Here is a 26,793-nt window from a genome sequence, read left to right on the forward strand (position 1 = left end):
TATATATATATATATATATATATATATATATATAATTTTTGTCAGTTCACAAGCATGGAACAACTTTTATGTATCGTTCAGGCGAAAATGGTTATACTTCACAAATATCACAAAGAAGCAGATTTGAAGTAACCGTGGGACTTCCGATGCTGAAAGGGAAAAAATGCATCAGGCCCGCTAAAGAAGTAAAACTGTACTGAATGTAAAGCTATATAAGAGATGAAATTATATAAAAAATCTGGCAAGGATAGATTGGTATCTACAGAAGTTACCTCAGATATTGGCATCTTAGTCCGAACTGAATCGATCATTGAGAGATCAATATCTGCTACAGCAATGCCTGTTGAAAGTCGATCTGAAAGGGCAGAAGAGTCAATATATAAGGGTATTATTGTTTGTAGAATCCTAATAACTCAGGCCCTGTTTGTTTTGGATTTTGAGAACCGAATGCAAGACCAAAACTGATTATTGGAATCAAAATTAAGTTTAGGCCCTGTTCGTTTTAGATTTCGACAATCAATCGTGAGTCAAAAACCGATTTTGACAACACGATTTTGAGTCAAATAATAGGTTTTGGATTCACCCACATGGGCTCACTTTTCAGCAGATTTTTTCTTATTCAACAGCCAGCTGCGAAATGCCTCTGCGAAAGTCCCTAGCAATTCCCATATATAGATATATGCATTAAATTTTTAAATTTTATTTAATAAAACCCCCAAATAAAAAAATTATTTGGGGGTTTGCCGAATCTGACACTGCCGAACAGATTTTCATATGCAAAAATGAATATGGATTTTATGCCCCTCTTCTATACATGTATTCTCCTCTCAAGGCCACATTGCCTTCTTATAGGACTTCATCCTCTGTTTATCTTCATCGGAGAGAAACATGCATAACAAGTTTTCAAAACTGAAACTGGAATGTTCTCTTCTTTTCAAAAATTAACAAGAAAAGATGCAACACCAGCAGCTGCAAAAGTAAGTAAATGTACATGTTTGCAAGGAATCACCATAAAAGAGAAATGCCTGCTGATAATGAAATAAGCGTGAAGTGAAGAGATCTAATCATCATAAAGGTAGTCTTCCCTACTTTTAATGTTGGACATGGTATAGAAGAGATAGTTTCCAGTAAATGCATCAAAACAAACATTCCATTATCTTGCAAAGGAGTTCTAGTGCATGGAAAGTCACTTATTTTATTCCAAGGTTATTCCTTGTGTGTGTGTGTGTGTGTGTGTGTGTCTTGGCGGTGGTGGTGTGGGTGCTGGAGAGGATGCCGGGGGAGTGGGGGTGGAATTGGACTATCACCTGGAAGCCGAGCTACAACTGTGCCCCATGGGTCAATGACTAATGAATCGCCATAGCTTTCTCTTTTCTCATTGTGTCTTCCAGTTTGGGCAGCAGCAATGACCTAATAACATAAAAATGAAATAAGTGTCAAAGCATCAGAGACATTCATCAAAACAACTTCTAGAATACCTTAAAATACAAGATAATACTAAAATCTACACACACATATGCTATATATATAGAGAGAGAGGGAGAGAGTACACATACATTTTTTTGAAAAGTGACATATTTCATTAATATTCAGATAGCATTCGGGACCAGCAGTCCCAGCCTGTAATACAAAATATTAAGGTGAATTGGCACGGGCATACCCGAGACCAATTCAAAATGTAACCAAAAATTACAGTAGAAACCAAGCATTCCTTTCCTCTATTCTGCAAAATGCATTCTTTACATCTTCGATAGCCATATTTTAAAACTATCCCCAGTGTCTTTTCAAGACTGCGAATAGTTAAAGTACTCCTAAACAAAACCTCTTGAAACTCCAAGCTGATCGGATCAACTGAAAACTACCAAAACTCCAGGATCTCTAGAAATCCAGATGGAAAGAGAAACTTCCAGGAAGATATAGCAAAGATAAAATATCCAGATAGGAAAGCCTAAGCGAGAGATACACATGCATACCATTTTCTTTTTCTTTTTTAATTGAAAAGATAGCAAAAACTTCATTAAACGAAAAACAAATCTACATTAGTGGCAGAGATTGCCCCCACATAAAGTGAGACTATGAAAACAATCTTTGGCTAAAACCTTCTAAATGACTAGCATCTCTGAGGACATGCAAAAAGGAAAAATCCTGGCCCCTACAAAAGTCTTATTATTTTAATTCGATGCATCATCCAAGCAATGACATTTGATGAGTGCCTCTCGACCAATAAGCACCCATCAAGATCCACATGAAAAAATTGTAAACGTGAGAAGAGTGTGAACCTCCACTGTAAGTCCTTAATGCCAATTGGGCATGAGATCGCCTTGAAAATCACCCAAGCAAGCACTCATCAAGATCCACAACAAAAAATTGCAAATCAGTGAGAAGAGCAAGATCCTCCACTTTGTTGAAGTCCTTAATGCCAATTGGGGCTGAGATTGCCCCGAGTCCTTAACAATCCACCCTCTATCATTCTAGAAAATGCCACAAGCCTTCACTACCCCTAGGGTCCCCAATGAAGATACATCAAAGTTCATGACATGAGGTGGCGGAGGTTTCCACTTAAAGACTTCCCACCCTACTGCACTTCTACCGTTATAATATTTTTCCAATTTCTAGACATGACACTGAACATTCTTCCCATTTGACCAATTAGAGATGATATTCTCAAACTATTTTTGCAAAAAAAGATGCTTTGTCCCAAAAAAAAAAAAAACATTTGGCTCCTTCAATCCAAATAATCCATGAAATTGCAAATGGAGTCATGCATTAAAGATATCAGCATATCTCACTCAGGCGCCGTCCCTCCAAGGAATATTCCTAGAAATATCGCATTTCATGCATGGGAGAGGGGAAAAGCTCCCTAAAGGGCATTTCTTCAATCTATTCAGCATCAGACAGACGGCGTCAATAGGGACAACTGATTTCTCAGAGGCATCCTTGTCCACCTCGAATTGCGGTTCTGAGATAGAATTCAGTGGCAAAAATTTTGGGTCATTGACTGCTTCCATGGAGAATTCGATGGGAGAGGGTTGGACTCAAAGAGCTCTCCCAATGGGGGTTTTAGATTCCCAAGATATTGTACTACCATTTTTTTGGATTTTGCAGGCAAGGTGAAAACCCCATCGAGGGGTTTTTCGAACTCCCAAGATAACATCCCCTTTGATGACATCTTCATGAAACCCTTCACAGTGAGTGCTCTCTCTCTCTCTCACAAACACACACACACACACACAGATATTGAGGATTACAAATATTCTCGCATAGGCTTCTCTGCTCAAGCTATTCTGGAGGACATTCACCATAGATCCAAGTTATTGTCCCGATCTGACTAATCGATAGAGGAGACGTGCTGAATTATAGCCTCTTCAAGACCTTTTTTGCTTTTAAGTTTTCTCCCTTGACCATTAAACTTCAGATAAGTTTCATCCTACCTCAGCCAACCATGTAGCCCTTGATCTTTCGCACCAAAATATCTCCTCTTGGTCATTAAATTGTTTCTATTTGTTTTTAGGTTAATTAGGTTGGCCCTCTCATAAACTGAAGGGTAATTCCTCCATTTTTCTGTCCAACACAGCAATTTCCTTTTTTATTAAGTATATTTTTATTGAAAGGATTCCAAAATGTTCTTTGTTCCATTATTTTTAACTGATCTTTAAAGATTTGACCTTATGGAACAAACTAGTCCCAAGGATTCCTTTGAACTCGTTGGCTTTCCATTAGTTACATATAAAAGGTTTCAAGGAGCCCATAACATGTCAATATTTTTCTATGCAGGAAAAAACAGACTTTCTCCTCTATGCAGGCAGAGGCCTCCATAGTTGGCATTCCAATGGAAGAAAACCCTAACTAGGAAAGTTGACACAAATGAGACATTACGCAATATCATCAGAATTTTATGCATCAAGTGATCAGTGCCTGTGAAAGAATACACAAGTAGCTAGATCAATCGAAAGAGAACGGAAAATAAAAGTACAGCAAGAAAATGAAACTGCAAAAAAAAATAAAAAATAATAGTTTGGTTTACGTTGTTATACATAGCATTGAGTCTCGATTGCACGAGCACGTAGAAGAATCTCCCAGTGTGCCTCCCCAGTTACCTTTGTAAACGCTGCAGGTACTAACAATACCTGCTCATGGTTTTCAAAAAGCAAATGTGAAGCTGCAGAATTATAGAAACCAAGGCCATGTCTGGCACCCAGGAATTTTTTATTTTCACAATAAATCAGTGTCTCCAAGTGGTGTGAGAGGGGTAGGGTAGGTGGGAGAAGGAGAGATTTGAGTGGGAAGGAATGAGTTGAGGGCGAGTAAGTGGCTAAAAAATCAGGAAAAAGTTTATCACATTTGGAGTGGAGTTTTTTTGTTTCCTGATTTTTCAGGCTTTTATTGCCCTTTCCTCACTGAGTCTCTCTCGTATTCCGGAAAACAAATCCCTCTCCCAGCCTCCCTCAGCACATGAGAAAGCTAATTTATCAAGAAAATAAATTTATGGTAGCCAAATGTGCCCTAAACAAGAGGGAAAAAAATGTGTAAGTACCTAACAAGCATATTGAAAGGCTAAACAATTCCATCTTACCTGGGCTTGGTGTTGAAACCGCAGCTGCTGATAAAGCTCCGGAAATCTCAAATCATAGCAAACTGTTACGCCGAGACGTCCAACAGGGCTATCCATGACAGCAAGTTCATTCCCTGAAAACTGTACCAGCTTCAAAAGTTTGGAATTGAAAAGATAAAGTATCACACCCACTTAAGCCATAGAGCAATTTTACCCGGTCCAAGTAGAATTGAGGAACTTCAGTTTCTAAATATAATATTATCATGTAAAGAAATAAATTTGAATAAGAAAAAAGTGGATAGCCCTTGGGGAAAGAGGATCCAATAAATCCCTGATTACAATTTTCTATAAATACTAATGACTTTAAGCTAAAAAACAGAAGGACAACGTCTACTAAATTGAACAGAATACATACTAAGAACAAGAATCCCTAATTTGATGCCACAGTTTTAACGTGTACATCAGCAGGCTTAAAAAATAGATGCCCCGAGTAAGCAAACAAGGTTACAATGACAAACATGTTCTAAACTTAAGCGTTACTAGCATTTCATGTATATTATGCGATGGAAGGCATGTGTATCTAACAATTTGCAAGGCAGCCCAAATCAATTAAAATAGAGTTCTAATTATCTGGAAGATATTACAACTAAATGTCTGATTTGGACCTATGGAAACAGCTTGAAAAAATATTTAGAAAACTAGAAGATCCGTACACAAGTTATAATCTGCACGTGGTCAACTTTGCCAACAATGTAAATTCACAATAAAATGTAAATAAATGATTCCTCGTTGATGAAAAGAAAAGCCCAAGGACTCACATAATGGTCAAATGATCCAGAGACAAAAGAAATAAGTATCTAACTACAACTGCAAATCATAAAATACAACCCTCCCCACAATATCTTTATCACACCTAAAATAAATTGGGAATTTTAACAGCGCAAACATGGATAAGAAACAGTGACAGAAACTATGTAACAAAACGACATCGAACTACAATATCATAATAAATAAAAAATTGGGGAGTGATAAATCGACTCCCCATATTGATAAATCAACTCCCCATGTGTCTTTCTCTTTCCTCTTGGTTAGAGAGAGAAAGAGGAGATAGACACATGGGGAGTCGATTTATCCAATTGGGGAGTCGATTTATCACTGCCCTAAAAAATATCATAATAATATCATAATCATAATAAATAAAAGCCACTTTCAGAGTTGAACAGAAAGGGAAGTGACTGCTCTACAATACCACACAGCATATATGTTTAAATAGATCAAATGTTATTGCAAAAGTAAATCATCAGATAATTATGAAAAAGACTACATACCTGCTGTTGTAAAATTACTCTCCTTGTATACCATGCCACCAGGAACATCCACATCAAACCTTCAAATGGTAGAAAGGGAAATGCTATTCAGAATTTATTCTACGTGAATCTGAATTAATGAATGGACAACAATACAGCATTTAGTAATATAAGTGTAACAGCACTGTAGCCTAAGGGTAATTTCATAATTGCATAAAATTACACATATCTAGGACAGGAAAATTATTGGCACCAAACTCGTAAGATATACATAATCTCAAATTTCTAAATGGATCAAATAAATTTGAGCGTCAGCTCGCAAAATTTCATGGTAACGGAAGATACAAATGTTTAAGACTTGATGTAAAATCCGTCTTTTGTACCTGCCACTGATGAACCTGCCTAGGTTTCACAAACTAGAAGGCACCAAAGCTACTATTACATGTCGTTTAAGGGGAGTGTAAAACAACCATTTACTCCAAAAGCTTAAGCTGTTGGAGGAGGCATTATTTGATCTTTTATACTTTAACAGAAAGAAACAAACAAAAAAGATCTTGCAGATTGTTCAACTCTACAAAGAGTAGAGATTGTTGAATCTCTGCTTTTTATCGTTACAAACAAGTCAATGCTAGATCTTTTTTTTGTTTTGAATGATGACATTTTCCATAAATATTGAAATAGCATTCGGGACCAATAGTCCCAGCCTGTTTTTAAATATTAATTGGATACAAGGCATACCCGGGTTATTATAAGAAGAAAGAGGAACATTTGTCCTTCCAAAAAACAGATAGTAAACTACCCTTCCCTGAGGATCAAGACTAATTACAAATATGATACTACTTCAAAATCCTCCCTGTTCGCTCCCGCCTTAGCTAGAGTGTCAGCCACCTCATTCGCCGATCGCCTTCGGTATTCAAGTCTCGGGTTATCTACCCGCATCAAATCCAGTATTTCCGCAACAAGGTCTTGCAATCTCCAATGACCCTTTGATGTTTCAGAAGCCCAGACTACGACGTTTGAGGAATCACCTTCCACTATGAGGGGACGCTGATCGTGTTCAAAGGCCCACGGCAATCCAAAAGGTAAAGCTTTGACTTCCGTCTCATTAGAGTCACATATACCTCATGGTCCTAAATACATCATAATAAACAGAGGAATTTCTAATGACTCCTCCAACCCCGGCCTTTCCAGGATTACCCAGGGAACAACCATCAAAGTTTAGTTTCAACCACCCCGTTGGGGGAGTCATCCATTTAGGTTTGGGCTTGGACCTGATGGTTCTGTCCCATATCACAGACCACCAGTTCCTTATCAGGTCCCCCGTCCCATAAGGGGTTTGTTTCTTTGATTTTATCCAGGAGACTAGTTCTACTTTGATATCAGAGGCGACACAGGCAGCAGTTCTACTCTTTTCCTGAAAGATCCGTCTAGTGCGCTCCTTCCAGATGTTCCATACTATGGCGTAGGGGGTTGTTGCCCAGAGCTATCTACCCATTTCGCCGAAAGGCCCTGACCGCCAACCAAGAAGAACAGAGCTAATAGATTCAGGGCAAGCCCAAGTAATCCCAAAGCTCCAAATGCTCTTATCCATAAAAAGTATGCAAATGGGCAATGCAGCATGAGATGATCCAAAGTCTCCTCATCTCGATGGCAGAGGACGCACATGCTCGCTAGGCTGAAGTGTCTTTTCTTTAAGCGGTCGCAAGTATTGATTTTCCGGTGTATCAAAGTTCATCCAAAGGCCACCACCCTCGGTGGGGCGAGGGATTTCCAAACACGCCTCACAGAAGATTGTTGACCTGCGTTTAACAGCTTAAAGAAAGATTTGGCGGTGAAATCCCCAATAGATGTCGGGGTCCAAATTCGTTCATCCTCCTTATTTTGCGAGCAATTTGTCGATTCTATGACCAATAGGAGTCGCTGTAAATCTTGAATTTCCCCATCCTTAAGGTTCCGATGCAAACGAATGTCCCAAAATCCTCTGCCACCCTGACCCTCTCTAACTAGATAATCTGCAATTGTGGCTTCAGGGGACAAGGCAATTCTGAACAATATTGGGAACTCCACGCATAGTAGTGATTGACCACACCATAGGTCCAGCCAACATCTTACATTAGTTCATTTTCCAACTTTGAAGCGAATTGCTTGTTCGAAGTCTTCTTTAACAGAGCAGATGGATTTCCAAGCGCCTAATCCCTTTCCTCCCAATGGCTTTTTGATGTTCCAATCCCCCCATTCGGATCCATATTTCAATCCTGTAACCCGATGCCATAGAGCCGATTTCTCAATACCATACCTCCAAAGCCATTTTCCAATTAATGATTTGTTCCGCAGTCTGATCTTACCAATACCCAGACCCCCATTCACCTTAGACTGTGTGACTTTATCCCAATTGATTAGGTGCCTCACCTTCTTTGAATTGCCATCTCCGTCCCATAAGAAGTTCCTTTGCAAGCTTTCAATTGTTAAAGCAACCTTGACCGGGATTTTGAACAAAGACATGAAATATACCGGCATATTAGATAATGCCGCTTTTATTAATGTTATTCTCCCCCCCAAAAGAGATGTATTTCTTCTTCCAAGTCGCTAGTTTCCTTTCAATTCTTTCTACTACCGGGTCCCATTGGGCTGCAGATGGAACACCGAAGCCTAAGGGTAAACCCAGATAGGAAACAGGGAAAATCCCAGCGGAACACCCAATTGACGTTGCCAAGCTTTGTACCTCTGTCTGATCCAAATTGATTCCCAGAAGCATGCTTTTACTGAAGTTAATTTTGAGGCCCGAAGTAACCTCAAACCACTTGAAGATTTTCGTAACATTAGGAATGGCTTGAGGTGTGTTTTGGAGGAAGACTAGTGTATCGTCTGCAAATTGAAGATGGGTTATCTCTTCAGCTGAAGGTCCAGTTTGCAACTCCCAATCAAACCCAGTTCGTTTGCTTCTGTCAACATCAGACTAAAGGCCCCAACCACCATGATGAACAGGTACGGGGCCAATGGGTCCCCCTGACGGATACCCCTTGAAGCTTTAAAGAATCCTTCCGCTAAGCCATTGATAATAATTGTGAAAGAGTTCGATGTTATAAGCGCTCTTACCCACTTCCTCCATTTTGGACCGAATCCCATCTTTTCTTGTATAAAGTCTAGCACGTCCAAGTCTACATAATCATAGACTTTTTCTATGTCAATCTTCAATACAAGACCCCGAGCGTCCACATCTTTTCACCGAGTCGATGAGTTTGTTAGCTATTAGGACACCATCCAGGATTTGTCTTGATTCAACAAATGCCCCCTGGAACTGTGATATGATCTCCCAAATATAATTTTTCACTCTTCTTGCAAGTAGCTTAGCTACAATTTTGGGGATACTATGCATAAGGCTGATTGGGCAGAAGTCCTTAATCCCAATGACCCCTTCTTTTTTTGGGATTAGAGCGATGAAAGTTGCCTTTGCCGCTTCACTAATGATACCCCTCTGCTGAAACTCCTGGAAAAATAATGTCCCCTTTCAGAGTGAGGTCCAGAAATGCTGGAAAAAAGCCATTGGGAAGCCATCCGGCCCCGGAGCCTTGTCCCCAGCCATTGAAAATATGGCATGTTCAACTTCTTCTGTGTAGTTACGATCCAAATTGGCACGTTGGCCGAGTGAAATTCGTTTGAATTGAATGCCCTCCACTTTCAGACGCCACTCCACAGATCTGGAGTAGAGCTCCGAGTAAAACTCCACAATTATGGTTTTAATAAGGTTTGGGTCTTCGATTATTGCATCCCCATAATTCAAGCAGTTGATTGAGTTAACCCTCCTTCGAGAGTTGGCTGTACGGTGGAAGAAATTTGAGTTCATGTCCCCTGCCTTAAGCCACAGAGCACGTGATTTTTGTCTCCATCGAATTTCGTCTCTTCGCAGGATCGTGTCGTTTTCATCCAATAGTTTCAGGCAATCCAGTTGATCCTCCTCTGATAGAGGGCCTTCCGCCTCCCTGCTTTCGAGAGAGGCCAAACTGTTTGAAATCACCTCTCTTCTCCATGAGGTTTCTTCGTCAATAACCTTTTGCCATTCTTTGATTTTGGATTTTAGCCCCTTCAATTTTTGACACAGAGTATATCCTCTCCAGCCTCTGATCTCGATTTCTTCCCACCATAACTTGACCTTTTCCTCAAACCCTGGTACCTTCAGTAGGCCTAAGTCAAATCTGAAAGGTCGTGCCCCCTCCCCTGAGAAATTTGAGATTTCCAATATGATAGGGTTATGGTCAGATTCGTTGGAAGCGCCTTCTAAGAAATAAGAGGGAAGTGTTCCTCCCATTCTCGGGAAAGAAGAACACAATCAATTCTCGACATTACAAGACGATCCTGGTTATTAGACCAGGTATACCGCGCGCCGTTTAGTTAGATATCTAGCAATTCATGGTCCTGAATGAAGCTCGAGAAATTTCTATGCTGGTTGTAATCCTTGTAAATGTATTATTTTTTATGGAAATCGGATCATATTGAAATCGCCACCAAGTATCTACGCGCCCTGCCATGAGTCTCGAATGTTGTTCAAGTCCTGCCAGAGTTATCTTCTCTCAGGGGCTCTAACTGGTCCATACACAATTGTAAGCAACCACTTGTCGTTCCAGTTACAGGAGGAGAAAATTATTGAAATCGAAAATCTCCCCACCCTGACCTCCTCCCTGCGAAATCTACCTTCTCTCCAAATTACTATAATCCCCCATGTTGTACCTATCACATCCTTTGCAACCCATTCTCGCTGGTTCCTGCCCCATGTCTTATTAATGGTAACATCAGTTACCCCCATTAATTTGGACTCAATGACCGCCACCAAATCTAACCGACTCTGGGCTATGAAGTTCTTCATCGCACGGTATTTTCTATCTTCCCTTAATCCCCTAATGTTCCAGAAGCCTAACTTCATTGGGAGTGGGTATGAGTACTCCCAAGGCTTCAAAATTTCTTCAGGCAAGGAACCCTCGCCGGCCTTGGATCCGTGATGGACCCGCCTTTCCAAAGCGAGGAGGATTCCGCAAAGGTTCATGTGCGATATGAGGATTGTTTTCAGAGAAAGGATGTTGGGGCTGATTATTGTGGCTTTCAGAGACACCGTGAGGACATTCCTCACCGAGGACGTGAGGGAGATTTTTCGTCGTCTTGTGCGAGCCCCACCTATTTTTTTCCCTTTAAAACCCTTCCTAAATGATCAGATTGCTTCAATCCTTGCGTTAGGATTCCCAGGGCTCGGCTTACTTCTTTTTTTAATCTTTGTGGAACAGAAGGCAAAGAGGTCTTTTTTCATTGAGTAGCTGTATCTCTGGAACCAGTACACATTTCCGCAATGATGTCCGGTCTTGTCACTTTCCCAACTGGGTCTGGCAAAAGCCTTTTAAATTTGAATTTTGATACCTCATTCTGAATCTCTGAGTGATGATTGAGGTCAAGATCACCTGAATCCGGACACGTGGCTGCCAAGTTGGAGCCGATACAACGGTCATCTTTCTAGCATTTGCTGGACCACCAGAATAATCAAATCAGGCATCGGCGCTTTCCCCTGCTGCAATCCGGCAAAGGCTTGCACCGGAGAGGATTCCTCCCCACTCCGTTCCAAAGTTTAATCCGTCTCCAAAGAATGAACAGGGTTGATGGTCTCTTGCCCTAGGGTCCGAACGTCCGCACTATCCTCTTTAAAGGGTTCGACCCCTATTTTAAAACAACTATCCCTGACCCAAAGATCCACAAGCATTTTTGGGATTTTTCATACTGGAGCAACGATTTTTGCCGATGCAAAACTCATACAATCCTCATGGTAGCCCTTCATATATGTTTCGAACTGTACCAAATAACATCCCCAAAGCTTTCACAGTTGAGGTGGCCCACACATGGAGTGGGATTCCCATAAATCTAACCCAAATGACTTTAGCTCCTTTCTGGTAGCCTGGAGTCCAATCTCTAAGAGAAGTTAGGTAATGGCCGTAAGCTTTTTCCCCCCTTTCTTTAGATTAGCCACCATATACTCCTCTTCGAACATAAATAGGACTTCGTGAGGGGATAGAATGGATGGTTTTGGTAAATTGGGAAGATCCCAGAAACATTTAGCCCATTTCCATATGTCTTCCAACCCACCCCCAGATTGTTTCAGTCTTCTGATCAGGCATGATTTTAAGATCTATTGTCTCTTATCGATCTCTTTCTCAGAAATCAGGACTGCCGGGATTCCATTAATCACAGTCATAGAAGTCTCCAGAATCTGGCCAGATCTTCTCCTCCCTTGACCTTTGGTGTCGAGAAACTTTAATCTGAGATTGAGGTGGTATACCTATTCGACCACTTTTTCCACCGTTACACCTTCTACAGACTATACGCCATTTAAAGTTCTGATAGTTACATACCATGCAACCCCAATCCCTTCTGTGGAGTTGATCTAAATATCGTCCAGTGCCACCTTGATGAGATATTCCCTTACTTCCAGCGGGAACCACCATTTCCTTCCTCCCATAAGCCATTCTATAGAGTATCTTTTTGTCAGTGCTAGATCTTTGATTTCCCTCATTCCCCCATTTTAATTTTATTTTCCACAAGCCCTATGTGTCAAAGCACAGATCAACGGCACACCCCTAAACCAACAACTTAGATTTACCCTAATCCGTGGATTGCACTAAATAATCTAAAATCATCGGCTTCTAAACCAACAACTTAGATTTACCTTAATCCATGGATTGCACTAAATAATCTAAAAGCATCGGCTTCTAAACCAACAACTTAGATTTACCCTAGCCCAAGGATCGTGCTATATAATATTAACTTATTAATCAAGTTTGAATATTCAACATGCAAGATTTTCCAACATCTGCAAATGTCGGGTATTCTAGCAGTGATTCAGTACCTTGACAAACTAAACTGAAATAAGGAGAGTTTGTAACCCTAAACCAAAATAATGAAAATCTTCTCCCATGGATGTAGGCACATTGTCGAACCACGTAAATCTTGTGTTCTTGAATTGTGCGATTGTGTTCCTTAAATATTTTCTGCATATTGTGTTTTGATCCTCATTTGAAAAGGTATTTCTCGATTTTCTACAAAATATATTTTTTGAACCAATAAAGAAAACTTTATTAAAACAGAAAGACAAACTTTCCAACAAAAGCGTAATGGGTCTAGATGTCGAGTGGGTTGGGAGGAAGTTGGCTCATTGGAAGGAATCCTACTTATCCAAATATCCTTTGAAAGAAGAACTGCATTGATCAAGGCAACACTATCCAATCTTCCAACGTATTTAATGTTCCTTTCTAGGATCCCGAATGTGGTTACTAATAAGATTGAGAAGCTTTAAAGGGAATTTTTGAGGGAAGAGAAAGATGAAGGGAAGAAGGTTAAACACCAAGCAAAGTAGGAGAATGTTTGTAAGCCAAAGGTGGAAGCAGGGCTTGAGATTGGCAATATTAGATGGAGGAATGTGGCACTTCCATGTAAATGACTTCGGCGGCTGGGAGAAGAGAGGAATGCTATTTGGAGAGCCAACATCATGGGCAAATATCGAGAGGGATGGGGGTTGGAAGGGTAGAGGCTCAGATGCATTGTGGTTGGTTTATGGCATCGATGATGTATTTGGATCCTTCATTAGGTATAGGGAGGGAAAAGGGAATGGGATCAGATTTTGGGAAGACTTGTGGGTGGGGCGTAATCTGGTGTGCCATGCGTCCCCTAGAATCTATAGGTTAGTAAGTGAGAGAGGTGTCCGTACTATTGATTGCTGTAAGAGGTTGGAGGCGTAGGTAGTTTGGAGTTTGGTCTTTAGGAGGAACTTTAAAGGGGAAGAGATCACTGACATCATGGGTTCCTCAATGACATATTTGTATCTCGTCGTAATATGGATAGGAGGATTTGGGCCCTAGATACCAAGAGTATGTTTTTTATTAAATCTTTCTTTTATTTTTTGGTAAAAGGGGATCCCCTTCTTTTATATGGAAGCTGATTTGGAGAACGTGTCTGCTGCCCAAAGTACAAGTTTTTTGTTGACGGTTCGCACCAAAAGAACAAAACTCTTGACATTCTCAAGAGGAAAAGTGATGAAGCACCGTGAACAAAAATTGAGGAAAGGGGAGAGAAATAGACGAAAGGGGATAGAATTAGAAGAATATGGGAAGGAGAGACGAAAATAACCTGATTTGGAGAACGTGTCTGCTGCACAAAGTACAAGTTTTTTGTTGGACGGTTCGCACCAAAAGATCAAAACTCTTGACATTCTCAAGAGGAAAAATGATGCAGCACCGTGAACAAAAATTGAGGAAAGGGGAGAGAAATAGACGAAAGGGGATAGAATTAGAAGAATAGGGGAAGAAGAGACGAAAATAACCTGAAGAAGAGACGAAAATAACCAGAAGAATAGACGAAGTTAGGGAGAGAAGAAAAGAAATCAAAAGAAAGAAGAAGAAAACTAGAATTAGAGGGAGAAGAATCTTTATTCAATATCAATAATCATCAAAAGCTCACAATAAAGCTGTAAAGAACAACCTAAAAGATAGAAACCTACTAAAATAAGAATTCCTAAAAAACTAAACTTCATAATTCTAAATAACATGGAAAATAAAAGCCTAAAAACTAAATAACATGGAAAATAAATTCCTAGAGATCCTAATAGGCAAATATGCCACTTAGTTGGCCTATTATCTGCATAAAAAAGCTTCAGTTTAGCAGCTAGGTATGGTCTTTGTAGGGGAAACTGAGGAGTCATTTATATCACCTCATCCTACATTGCAAGCTTGCCTGGAGAGTGTGGTGTTATCTCCTCTATAACTTCGGCATCCAATGGGTATTTCTGGCAACATTCAAGGAGCTTGAGGAGTGGTGGTTGCGTCATATTGGAGAGAAGCATGCTCTCCTCATTTGTTGTGGCTTGGGTTTTATGGAAGGAAAGGAATGGAAGAACATTTGACTATAAACAATCCACTCGGGCAAGACTGATCGGGGAAGTGAAAGGGGTCCTCTTTTCATGTGTGAAACATGAAAAGAGTTCTCAAACTATTCTATTCAAGACTTCTACTAGAAATAGGATGAGGTAGTCAGAATGAGGTAAGGGAAGGAGAAGAGGAAGAGAAATAGCCCCAGCCCCCTCCAACCAGCACTAAACAATTCAGCTTTGATGGTGCATCTGTTGGTAACCTGGGCCCGGCGAGGGTTGTAACAGCTTTTAGAAATCATGTAGGGGACATCTTATTTGCTTTCTCTGGACGTATTGGTAGAATGGATTCGAACGAAATAAAGGCAAGGGCCCTACATTTTGGCTTACGATTGTTTGGTGATACATTGGAGGGGGAGCTGCTAGTGTAGGGGAACTCGTGGAATGTCCCTTGGGCAAAGAACCATTCTCCAGAAACTTGGAGACTTTCTGTAATTATAATCAAATAAAGGACAGCTGCAATTCTTTAACTCTCCAGATAACGGTAATTCATTAACTCTCCTTTGCTCACATCACCCGAAGTGCAAATGAGATAGCTAATCACGTTCACAAAGTGGAATGAGAAGGGACTCCATGCATGTTATACTTGTTTCATAAAACCCTCTAGAAAAGGTACTTTGATTCAGCAATAATGTAGTTGGATTTTCTAAAGCTCTTCTGTAGTAGAGACTAAATAAAAGAAACCGGGTATTTCACCTATTACAATAAGTATGATGTTGTACAAGAATGCGTAGTCGATTTAGTCTCTCCAACTCACTCATTTTCATGAGTTTTCACTTGTGTGTGCTTCCTTTCCTCTCTTCATCCAGAACCTTTGCAAGGTTTGTCACAACATCAGAGCAAGGAAGATCAAGACATTAAAAATTTTGAAAGATATAAAATCATATCCAAGCAAGACCTCCCTATTTCTCTCTTTTCAACCTCCTTTCTTTTTTCTACTTGCTTTCAGCCATACTCGTGTGGCTGTCTGCCATACACAATGCTTTCATCTACCTCGTGTGGCTGTCTGCAATAATGGAGTTGGATCTTCTTGGATCGATTATTCACTTCTTTTTTTCTTCGATACTTTCCATTAGAAAACAAGTGATCAACAGAAGAATTAGTGAGTTATTCCATTTCTCTAAAGAGTTTTGAGAACAACACAGCATTGTAAGAAACTTTCTTTAACCAATTGATTAGTAGGGAGAAATTTCCTCTTATCCATGCATTGCACGTAGTGAGTTTCCCAAGAGTCATTCCATTTCAAGTCTCTTTGACTCTTTATCAATGGCTTGAATCACCAATAGGACCCGCAAAAATGACTACACAGAATCAGAGAATTAGAAGTTACTCCAGCAAAACCAACTCTTGGCCATCACAAATAACTTCTCTGTTACCATCAAAATTCAACTTTGACAATCCAATGGGGGGTTTGAACCACTCATCATACTTCCTACGAACCATCAAAACCTGAAAGAACCAATCCAGTCAGAAATAACGCTATAGAATGCAACTAATTAAACAATCCATCTATAAGGTGCTTCCTGATAGTTATAAATCAAGGTAATCCCTTTTAGGCACTTAAGAGGATCCATTAAAAAATCTAGAATTCCTTTATTCTGTAACAAGTATAAAGAAAAGAAGGATAAGAGGTGGCAAAGAATTCGTTAGGGTTCAATATAAACCCCACAACCTTTTTAGTAAGGGTAACACTTACCGAGCGAGAACATTAAAAAAACACTTATCAAGCAAAGAGCCTCCACACCATTTGTCTAGCCAAACATAGGTTTCAGATATATCATCTATATCTCAAGCTTTTATTTCTTTTCTTTTTTTCGAACCACTATCTGATATCTCAATCCTTCAGTAAATTTGTTGAACTCAAGCTTTCAAGGGTTCCATAAAGATGAATCCAGAGAATTCAAGCCACCATAGCGAAGCTCCTAATCCCTTTTTTTTGGTTATTTAGAGTTAAATTGTTTGAGCATAAAGAATCTCGGGTCTGAAGCATAATCTTGACCACATTTTTTTTTAAAAGAAATAAATTCTGATACCTAATATTTCTCATCCAAAACCTCCCTCCGTTCGTAGGTCTACAATTTGAGGCAAATTGTCTACGCCTCAAGTAGTAACGATGACATTGGCCATCCCAAAGCTGACACATGGAATAATAAGATACAAAAAGGAAAAATCACAGAAAAACTAGGGGACCGTCAATTGAATCTTTTTAAAATCACAAAAAAAAGGGGGACCGTCAACTGAATCTTCCCTTGAAAATCCTTTCCCAAATCCTTACAATTATAGCCTAAAAACGATAAGTCTAGCTTCGAATTATGAGGGAGCTTTGACACTGTGTTCTTGGGATGTAGAGGAGAAAAGATTATGTCACCACATCATCACACCTCACGAATGATTTGCTCTTTTATTAGTCAACAATTACAAAGGATCACATAGATGGACCTTTATAATAATATATAAAAGGCTAAAGGCCCTACAACAATATTCTACAAAAGCACTCAATAAATTGCATTTTTCTTTAGTTTTTAACAAAAACATCTTCAAACAAAAAAAAAATCAAAAACATGTTTCTAAGTTTTACGCAAAGAGGTTCGACTCATATTTCTCCAATATGAAAATTAGTTATAAGATGAATTGTTATATCATGCTGACTTTATTTTAATCACCTTATCCCTTTACATTTATTACCTAGCGGGGATGAACATTGTTGCCTAGGGAGACAGAGCCCCACAGCCCAAAATGAAGGTTTTGTGTCTGATTCCCAACTTCATGCATGAAAAATAGTGAAAATGGAAACTTGATGTAAAAGACTTGGACTCACCGCAAATATAAGTAAAATTGAAAAAAATAAAATAAAGGACATCTGTGCGTCAATGGTCAAGGAAGAAAATGTTTCCTCATATAGGATTCATTAGAGATTGTAGCCATATATTTTCCAAATTTTTGTCCAGGATGTATGCTTCATTACGACACTAGAGTTTGCCATGGTTATTTTGAGAAAGTCCTAAAGTTTAGTAGATACAGGAAAACCAAGCACATTGTGCAGTCTAAGATCATAATATGAACCTACCAAAAACGGAACAAATATGATATCGTATTAACAGGATAGGATGACAATGAAATGAAAAAATCATCCAAGTGTTAACATGGACATGCATGGTAAGATGTCTAATTAAAAGATCAATGATGAATTTCTTACAAGTGTATCTTCCTGTATATGCTTTTGATGTTTCCAGAATCATCAACTATAACATGTGTGTTATGTAAGTGCGCATCATCTGGTCCTTTCTCTTGGAAGCCTCCAAGTGACAGCCAAATATTGGATTCTCTGTTGAATAATACTGCTACAAATCAGTAAACAGACTAATAGAAAGCCATTTCGAAACATTGAAACCTCACGTACTAAGAAAACTAGAACAGTGTTAAATGAGGTGCTACGTTAATAAAATATCAAAAAGGAGAAGGGAATGTTGCAAGCCAATAAACAATAAATTATGGGAAATTATGTCCACACTCCCATATTTTCATAATGGCACTTCTCACTTTGTTAAACAGTTTAATGTCCCCAGGAGCCAACGACTCCCAATAGGATCACTCTGAAGATGGAGAAACATACCTTGAAACTTGAAAGCATGCTGCCCGACGCAATAATTGCTCTAGCAATAATATTGGAAGTTTTAGAAGTAACTTCCATACGCCACTTACATCTCTCCTTCCAAATTTCTCAGCTAATAAAGGATATAATAGCCTTCAATAACAAGTCAAACATCGAGTATTTCCTCCTTTTTAAAGCCCTTCCTCCTTTTTATAGCCCAAACCATTTAAGGAGCCTTGCAGTGATTGGTTGATTTTGAATAAGAGGAACATTTAACATATTAGCAAAATGACTCGATATATCTCTTGCTAAATCACTCTCAACAAACAAATGAACAAAGCCTCTTTCGTTTGCCTCCTCACAGCAGCTACATTTTTTTTTTTTTGAATGGTAACAGGTTTCATTAAAAAGGGGGACACTAAGAAGGTCCACCCAGCAAATACAAAGAGAACAGAAACAAAATAATAGCATAAGTACGAACAACCAAAAGCCCCATATAAAGGGGGAAAGAAATCAAACAATTCAAGATCATGCTTTTGTACACCCTCTCTGGCCAGCTTGTTGGTAACCCCATTTGCAGATCTTCTAACATGGAAGAAAGTAAGGGATGAGCCTTGAGATCTATCTTTAATCTCATCAAAAAAACAAGCAAATCGCCAAGGGGCAACCAAAGATCCCTTGAGCCACCTTATAACGTTGAGAGAGTCTCCTTCCACTATCGTTCGCTCTAACCTATATCTTTCCAAATAGATTGTTCCTTGGTGGACCGCCCTAGCCTCAGCTTCGCTAGAATCTGCCACCCCTATAGGCCCTAAGAAGGCTCAGATTAACTCCCCCGTGGAATCCCTTAAAACACCCCTGATACCTGCTGGCCCAGGATTACCAAAACTAGAACCATCAAAGTTTAACTTTAGCATCCCGATGTGGGGAGGCAGCAATTGTTTCACAACCGTAGGGCGGCAACCGCACTATTACACATCACTCTCCATCCCTCCCATAACTCAAAAGCCGATACAAAAATTTGTACGTAATAGGAATAAACATATCCTTAATCCTAGTACCCCACTACAAGATTCTCCAGAGTAAGCAACTTACCTTCGTTGGCAAGTCCTTCCATATAAACTTTGGCCAAATTTTTAGCAAAATCTTACTATGAACAACATTTCAATTAAATCTATTTGAGAAATGGCCTGACGTATTAGGAATCCAAACCAGATTTTCACTCTAGGAAGATATCTTCAATATTGTGGTTTTCATACTATCAATAAGCTCTCAAGGGAGATTATCACCCTGAATTTCAGATCTAAGCCAAAGACGTTAGAGAAAAGGTATATAAGAGGGAAACCGCCGAACCACTTATTAGTGCATAAGTAGATGTTTCCTTTCCCAAAATCAGTCTGTTGTCATCCAACCATCCCTCTTTCAACTAGAGCATGTCTCTCCATTGTTTGTAGTCACTCATTTTTGGAACCGTCAAATTAAAGTTCTCACCTTTCAAGTATCTCACCTTTAAGAATACACCACCTAATGATGTCTCTTGCCAAACTTTGTAGTTTGGCAAGAAGCTTTTGGGGGAAGTGTTGAATGTGTGCATTTGTTTTTTGCTGGTTTTTTTTATCGTGGGAGATTGAAAAAGACATTGTCAGAGTGTTTTCTTCTAATTTTTTCTGCGAGTTTAATGAAGATTTCCACAAGTGTAATCAGCTTGGTTGTATCTTTGGTGATTTTCAGCAAACTAATTGTATTCCTCGACAATGTTATATCCGAAATTCATGACAATTTTACTGAATCCAGAAACAGGTTACGAATCTTTTGAATTTTTGAGATTGAAGTAGTCCAAACAAGAACACGAATTTTTCCAACAAACAAATCCTTGGAAGGAAGACCATTGGCCTTCATGCCATCATAAACAAATTTAATGAACTCTAAGAAAATTGATATTTTTCTTTCCATTAGGTTAGGTGGACAAGGTCACACCTTGCTGATCTAAAGAGATATTTAATCGCTCTCTTATGATATGGGATGCCCGGCCCTCTTAACATTCTAGGATAAAATCTTCATGATGATTTAGATGATGAAAAAGATCCAAACTGATTACATTTGGGAGAATACTTAACCCTAGGGTTCTTGTCGTAGTTGCCATAGACAATAATTAGCTAATTTCTCGGAGGGTCGCAAGTTTCTAGATTTCTTAATAGAAACATCAACAACATTAGGATATGCTGAAAGACTGCTTTGACAGCAGAGAAAATAAGGTGGTGTGGTTGCATATCTTCCGCACAAACTTTTTTGATAGAGAGCTCAATTCGATGGCGAGGTTGCTAGAGACGTTGGAGGGGTGCTACATTAAGCAGTATGGAGTCGATAAAAGGTTCTGGATCTAAAATTCTTCTGATGTGTTCTCTGTCAAATCTTTTTACCATCATCTTGTGTCTTGCCTTGTGCCCCCTAGAGTAGCTAGAATTTGGACTTTCCAAGCTCCGCCCAGCGTATGTGCCTTTCGTTGGGCCGCTTTCCAAGATAGAATTCAGATGGTGGATTTTCTTCGAAAGCGGGATATGCTGATCATTGACCAATATGTGCTTTGCATAGAGGCCACGGAATCAGTTGATGGTATGTTTGTGCACTGCAAAATGACCCAAGAGGTGTGTAGTGGTATTTTGGGTAGATTTGGATTGTCCTGGGTGTTTCCAACCACCCTTATAGATCTGCTAGATTGCTGGGCGTCAATTCCATGAAGAAAGAAAGGAAGGATTCTTTGGAATGTATCTCTTCTAACAACAATTTGGATTCTTTGGAAATAGAGAGAAATGCTCGAGTTTTCAAAGGACATGTCAACAGCGCATCTTTCCTCTACTTCAAGGTGATAGCCCCAATGATTTCTTGGGTAAAAATCCTTCCAAGCTTCAAGTTTGTGTCGGCTTATGACCTATGGAAAGGATGGAAGGAGGTGTCTTTCAGTTCAGAGCAAGGTCTTGTGGTAGTGCAGGAATGGGAACCTCCTGCACCTAGCCTCTTGAAGCTCAACTTCGACGGATCTAGCATGGGGAACCAAGGACCAACAGGAATTGGGGGAGTCCTGAGGGATGAGATGGGGTCAGTGAGATAGGCGTTCACAGGCCCCATTGGAATCACTAATTCCAGTGAGGCAGAAGTGTATGCAGTGCATCATGGTATTAAATTATTGGAGAAGGAAGCCATAGATAAAGTGGTGGGGGAAGTCTGGAAGGGGATTCTCTCAATGTAATTCGATGGCTTAGAGGATCACATATATGAGTTTTTATATAGTGCCCGACTTTAAGAGGCTGTTGTTGGATCAAATATCAAGGGCGGTAGTTTTGACGTACCGCCCACACGGGACTTGATGGTTGGGTACCATATAATTTCTCCACATATATACCCTTGGAGATTCGCTAGTTTCTTTGATGAGATTCAAGATTGGGTGGGAGCACTCAGGAGGTCCGCTAACGGTACAGACGATAAATTAGCCAGGGTTGGGGTTTCGAAGGAGGGTTTGGAATTATTTGAACTCCTCCCTCCTTGACTCTTTTCCCTTTTCTTCTATTCAGTTAGTAGTGGAAAGTTGGTTTATAATTAATTTATTTTACTGGTATTTATGATTTGTCCTTTCTATCGACCATCTCACTCTTTCTTCTCTATTTTAATGAAATCTATCTACCATATAAAAAAAAATCATCAACAGCATTAGGACTAGACTTTAGCTATTGACACCTTTTAGAGAATTAAAGTTAATCAAGAGATGATATCTCCTTAATATTAAGAAACGTGATAGTGTATTGCGCCTTTGAAAAGCAAGATCTCAGCACAGTAATATCCTCCCCAAGAAGATCTTCAGATTCCAAATTAAAAATTGTTTTTTGAAGTGTCTCTCAAGAAAAAATATTTGTCATTGTAGCAATGAAGCATAAGAGATAAATCAAAGAATAAACAATGTTACCTCGCAAGAGAGCAATATCCTTGCATAATAGGTCCATCTAAAGCTTCTGCTATTGTAAGAGTCTCCCCATCCCTAGCCCCCAAAAAGGAGAAGTTCTCGGGCAAACATAGCAATTTCACTCCGGCAGCAGCAGCCTCCTTCACAAATCCAATTTGCATATTTCAAACAATGATATAAGAGAATTGTGAAGGAAAAAAACTAATATGAGATTTGAATCACATAGGTCTCAAGAAGTTCATCAATGACAAGTAAAGGAATTAATGCTACATTTCAGTCTTAAAAAAAAAAAAAAAAAAACTCACAAAAGTTGCAAAAAGTGAAATTTAAAAGAAACAACTAAATTTACAAAAGCATAAATCAACAAGTTCTTCACGTAAAAAGTAATATTAAATAGAAAACCCTTACAAAATTATCATTGCAAGACTATCTAAACTGTGAGAAAACATGTGTAGAATGCAAGGAAAAATTATCACGAAAAAATACGCCCACGAGAAAAATAAAATCATTCTAGCATAATGCATGCCATTGAAATGAGTTGCAAATTTAGATCATGACAACTTCACATGGATGGTAGTATTTGTAAATTCAAGGGTAATGGTTGCATAAAAAGATGAGTTGAAAAATATTAACAAATTTCTTAAGCTTTGAAATGATAATCAACCATTTCAAAGCAACTTGCTTATTAACTTCAAAAATGCATGCGCTTTTTTATGTGAGATAGAAAAGATCACCAAGCTTGGTATCTGATTAAAAAGTGTAGCATAATAATTTTGTTCCAAAGAATTCAGGATTTGAGCAATCCCAAGCAATATTTAAAAACATGAAACTCAGAATAAATTGCCCAAAGAAATTTTGAGTCAACTCTATCGAGTCAATTGTTGATTTGTCATATGAAATTAGTGGACAAAAAACCCCAAGTGACGACCATATGAAGTGTGTTTTTTTTTTTAAAAAAAAAACCTACCACCATATGAAGTTAAAAACTGAAGACGTATTTATTATAGTTAAAAGCATAGCTACCGGAACGAAAACTTACTAGTTTGATGGAAAGCTCGCTTCCCCATAAACTCACTTCAAAAGCTAAATTCCTCTTGCTTCCCAAATTTAGGGGGATCGCGCTTCCCATACGCTTCCTACGAGCTTCCTTTTAATTAAGGGTATGCTTCCTATTTAGGTGATTATGTCTTCCTAAAAGAATATTTTCTCCCTTTGATAATGTTGAAGGACCGTATTTTTTAAAAAAAAGAGTGTGTTCAACATGAACGGTCAAAAATTGTATCTCTGCAAACATTCAAATTCAATAACAAAAAATACACATAGTTGGAAATTAGGATTGAATAATTAGCATGATTTTTTGGGGCTACAAGAGTTCCTAAGAAAGGCCTCTTAAATGGACGGCTCAGATAATTCAAAGGTAGGACCCACTATGTTGAAGTGGGTGTACCTCATTACAATAAGGTTGTGCCCTATCAAAGCAATCCTCTTAATAAAGGAATGAGAGATAGTATCACAAAAAGGGAGTGCAGATATAATTTCCAACAAGAAAAAATAAAAAATGCAAGCGAAATTCAGACATGAGGTAATCTTGGGCGCATCACAATCGACAAAGATGAGTTCAACACCCGTAACTATAATACAGGAGGTTGTATAGTCTAATGATCATTCAGGCCCATCTATCGAGGTCCCAGTTGTAGAGGGGCAACAGTACAAAAATACAACCTACCTGAAAGCCTGAATCATTAAGGCCACTTTTTTTTTTTTTTGAATCATTAAGGCCACGTTTGGATACCCACAAGATTTAGATTTGGATTTCTCACATTTGTAGTTGAGATTTGGAACTGGAACAGATCTTTAGATTTCCAAATCAGCTACAACAGTGAAAAAAAATCCGATTTTCAAATCTGTTCTGCAAGATGTTATTTGGAAATCCATATTTGTGGCAATTACCTTCACCCTCGCTGCTCCTCGACCTTGTGGCAGCAGAAGCAGCGAGCCCTCCCTCGCTCCCTCTCTCTTACAACATGAGCATGAGGATGATTGATGTATTTTGTATCCAAAACTCAAATCCAAATCCAAATACAAAAACATGAGGTACCCAAACGTGGCCTAATAGACTTCAAAAATGACGGCCGAAAATTTGTTAAACCGTCCACATTCAACAGGAGAAAGTCCATAGACTAGATATTTAGGATCACCAAATGGGTGTGCTTTTGTCCAATGGCCCAACTACAGAAGGCCAATGTTAGAGTCCTGAGTGGGGGCCTGCCTAGGTATGGGATTAGGTGGGACCCAGTCTAGTATCAGACAGGTTAAAAGGACTTAATCTAACGTGATCCATCAACTATAGGGCTCTTGGCATATTGGCTAGTTACCTAACATTTGGTATCAGAGCAGCAACCAAGTCAAGTGTTAAAGTCGCGGAAGGGGCGACATGTGGAGAGGACAACTGGAAATAGCTACTTGGTAAAGAGTGAAAGTTATCACAGAGTGGGCTGCCGCGGAAGGGAAGACCTGCGGAAAGGTCTACCAAGAATAAAGGCAAAAGTGAAAACGGCTACGAAGTGGGCTGCCGATGACGGCAGATGCAGAAGTGTAGTGTAATGCAGAATGCTATGGTCCTAAGGTAGGCCTCCTATGTATGGGACTAGGTGGGACCCAACCTAGTATGTGACGGGTTTAAGGGTTTAATCTAATGTGATCCATAAGCTCTGGGGATTTTCGCCTATTGGATAGGCACCTAACAGCCTACCATTTGGATAACCCATATCATAGAACAGTACCAACCACAATCACAATGGTGAAGGGCAACGAACCCAACTCAGTTAATCTCCATGTACCAGTACCAAGCTCTTCAGACACTTCTTTTATACTTTCACACTCCCTTTCATGTACTAGCAATTAGCATATCATCTCCCATTCACCGTATTTCATCTCTTCTGTTTCTATTACCATACTCCCCAAAAGCCAAAAGCCTTTTACGTTATCCAAAACCACAAGTTTTTCACTGCCATCTTTGGATATACACCAAAATTGTAACGCGGGTGCGATTCGGGCCTTTTTATTACAATCCAAGAAGACCCAGATTACAATTTGGGTGTAGCACCAAACACACCCTGAATCCTACCAAAAGTTTCAAAATCCGCGAACAGTGATCAAAGACTATAAACTTGAGATTGCCATTCAATAAAAAAAGAACTAAGAACTTGAGAAATTACAGAGGAACATGGAATGTTTGGTGTGAAATTGGAAATGGGGGAGGTGAGGAAAATAACTCGCCTTGATAAGACGAGAGCAGGTGTTGAAATTCGCGGTAAGATCGTTGGTAGAAGTCATCTGAGCCGCTGCTACTCTCAGCTTTTCTCCTGCCATTGAGCAATTACAGGCGAAGGAGATGACTCTAGACCGGAGGGAATGCAAACGCGAAATGGAAGGAAGCGTTGGGGAGAGACTAAATGCCATATACGTCTCCTTCTAAGAAAATAAAAGGATTTTAAATAGAGATTCTAAACACTCAAGACAAAAGGAAATGATAGCAGCACAACCATTTTTTTAATAACTGCACGAACCAAGCTTGTCTTTTTTTATTTTTTAATTGACTTGTGATTTGTGAAAGCTTTTGAGGACTAAAATACCTTTGACAGCTCTTTCAGTAATAAAAGAGATGAGTTAGTGCATTTATCTAAGAGAATTGCTAGCTTCAATCGCAGAAGGCATTTCGCGGCTGGTCTGTCGCACGTCATACCACCCACCTCATCAGTGGAGACAGAAGCTGTAGTCTTCATTCACTAGGTGACCGGTCTGACATGCAACAGACCAGCTGCGAAATGCCTTTTGCGATGGACCCTAGCAATATGGTTGTGTTGATATCAACAAAGTTGTTCAGTTGATTTGATCCACAAAAAATCAAATATTAAAAAAATTTCATTAATTTAATCTAACTAGGATGATCTAACTGTAGTGGCTGATTCCTACAGCTAGAAGTATAGTGGGTTCATATAACTGGATGATCTAAGCCATTCATTTGTGGGTCTCCAGTGTGGATGGGCCATGCCCAAAATTCTTCTCGACAAGATGATCCAAACCCTCTGATTTGTGGAGGTCCATACTAACGGACGACTAGGATCCAATCAGTGAAATTTCCCAAGTGAGGGACGCACTGAATTTGGGAATCCGAGGAGGGACACCGCCATTTTAACTGTAGTTAACGAAAAAATGGTACCAGCGCATGGCCATTGGATTACTCTCGTAAGTTTTACCACGGAAGCACTAGTTGAGGAGGGACACTTCCCACTATCGTAAGTTTTGCCAAAGAAGCCTCCCTAAGGCCTCTTTGGAAAGCCATTAACTGTGTCATTCATAAAACTAGTCCTTTAAACAACAAAAACTTATAAATCAAGAAAATGGTCTAGAAATAGCAAACTTAATTTAATT

At 39.3% G+C, this 26,793-nt stretch overlaps 1 protein-coding gene across 1 annotated transcript; it reads right to left on the bottom strand.

The window, feature by feature from the left end:
* On the bottom strand, window positions 1-25,823 carry LOC143848370 (deaminated glutathione amidase, chloroplastic/cytosolic-like). The gene is made up of 9 exons (XM_077357297.1): window positions 25,639-25,823; window positions 22,363-22,499; window positions 18,009-18,137; window positions 5,881-5,939; window positions 4,574-4,686; window positions 4,035-4,127; window positions 1,308-1,410; window positions 273-355; window positions 1-149 (listed from the first exon to the last, which is right to left on the bottom strand). Exons 1-9 carry the CDS (start codon window positions 25,819-25,821, stop codon window positions 108-110), a joined length of 942 nt encoding a protein of 313 aa, XP_077213412.1. The 5' UTR covers window positions 25,822-25,823; the 3' UTR covers window positions 1-107.
* Between the last annotated feature and the right edge of the window lie 970 nt (window positions 25,824-26,793).

This window comes from Tasmannia lanceolata, unplaced genomic scaffold (genome assembly GCF_043159265.1).
Source record: "Tasmannia lanceolata isolate RefF3 unplaced genomic scaffold, GAP_Taslan_0.1 ptg000016l, whole genome shotgun sequence".
Classification (NCBI taxonomy): domain Eukaryota; kingdom Viridiplantae; phylum Streptophyta; class Magnoliopsida; order Canellales; family Winteraceae; genus Tasmannia; species Tasmannia lanceolata.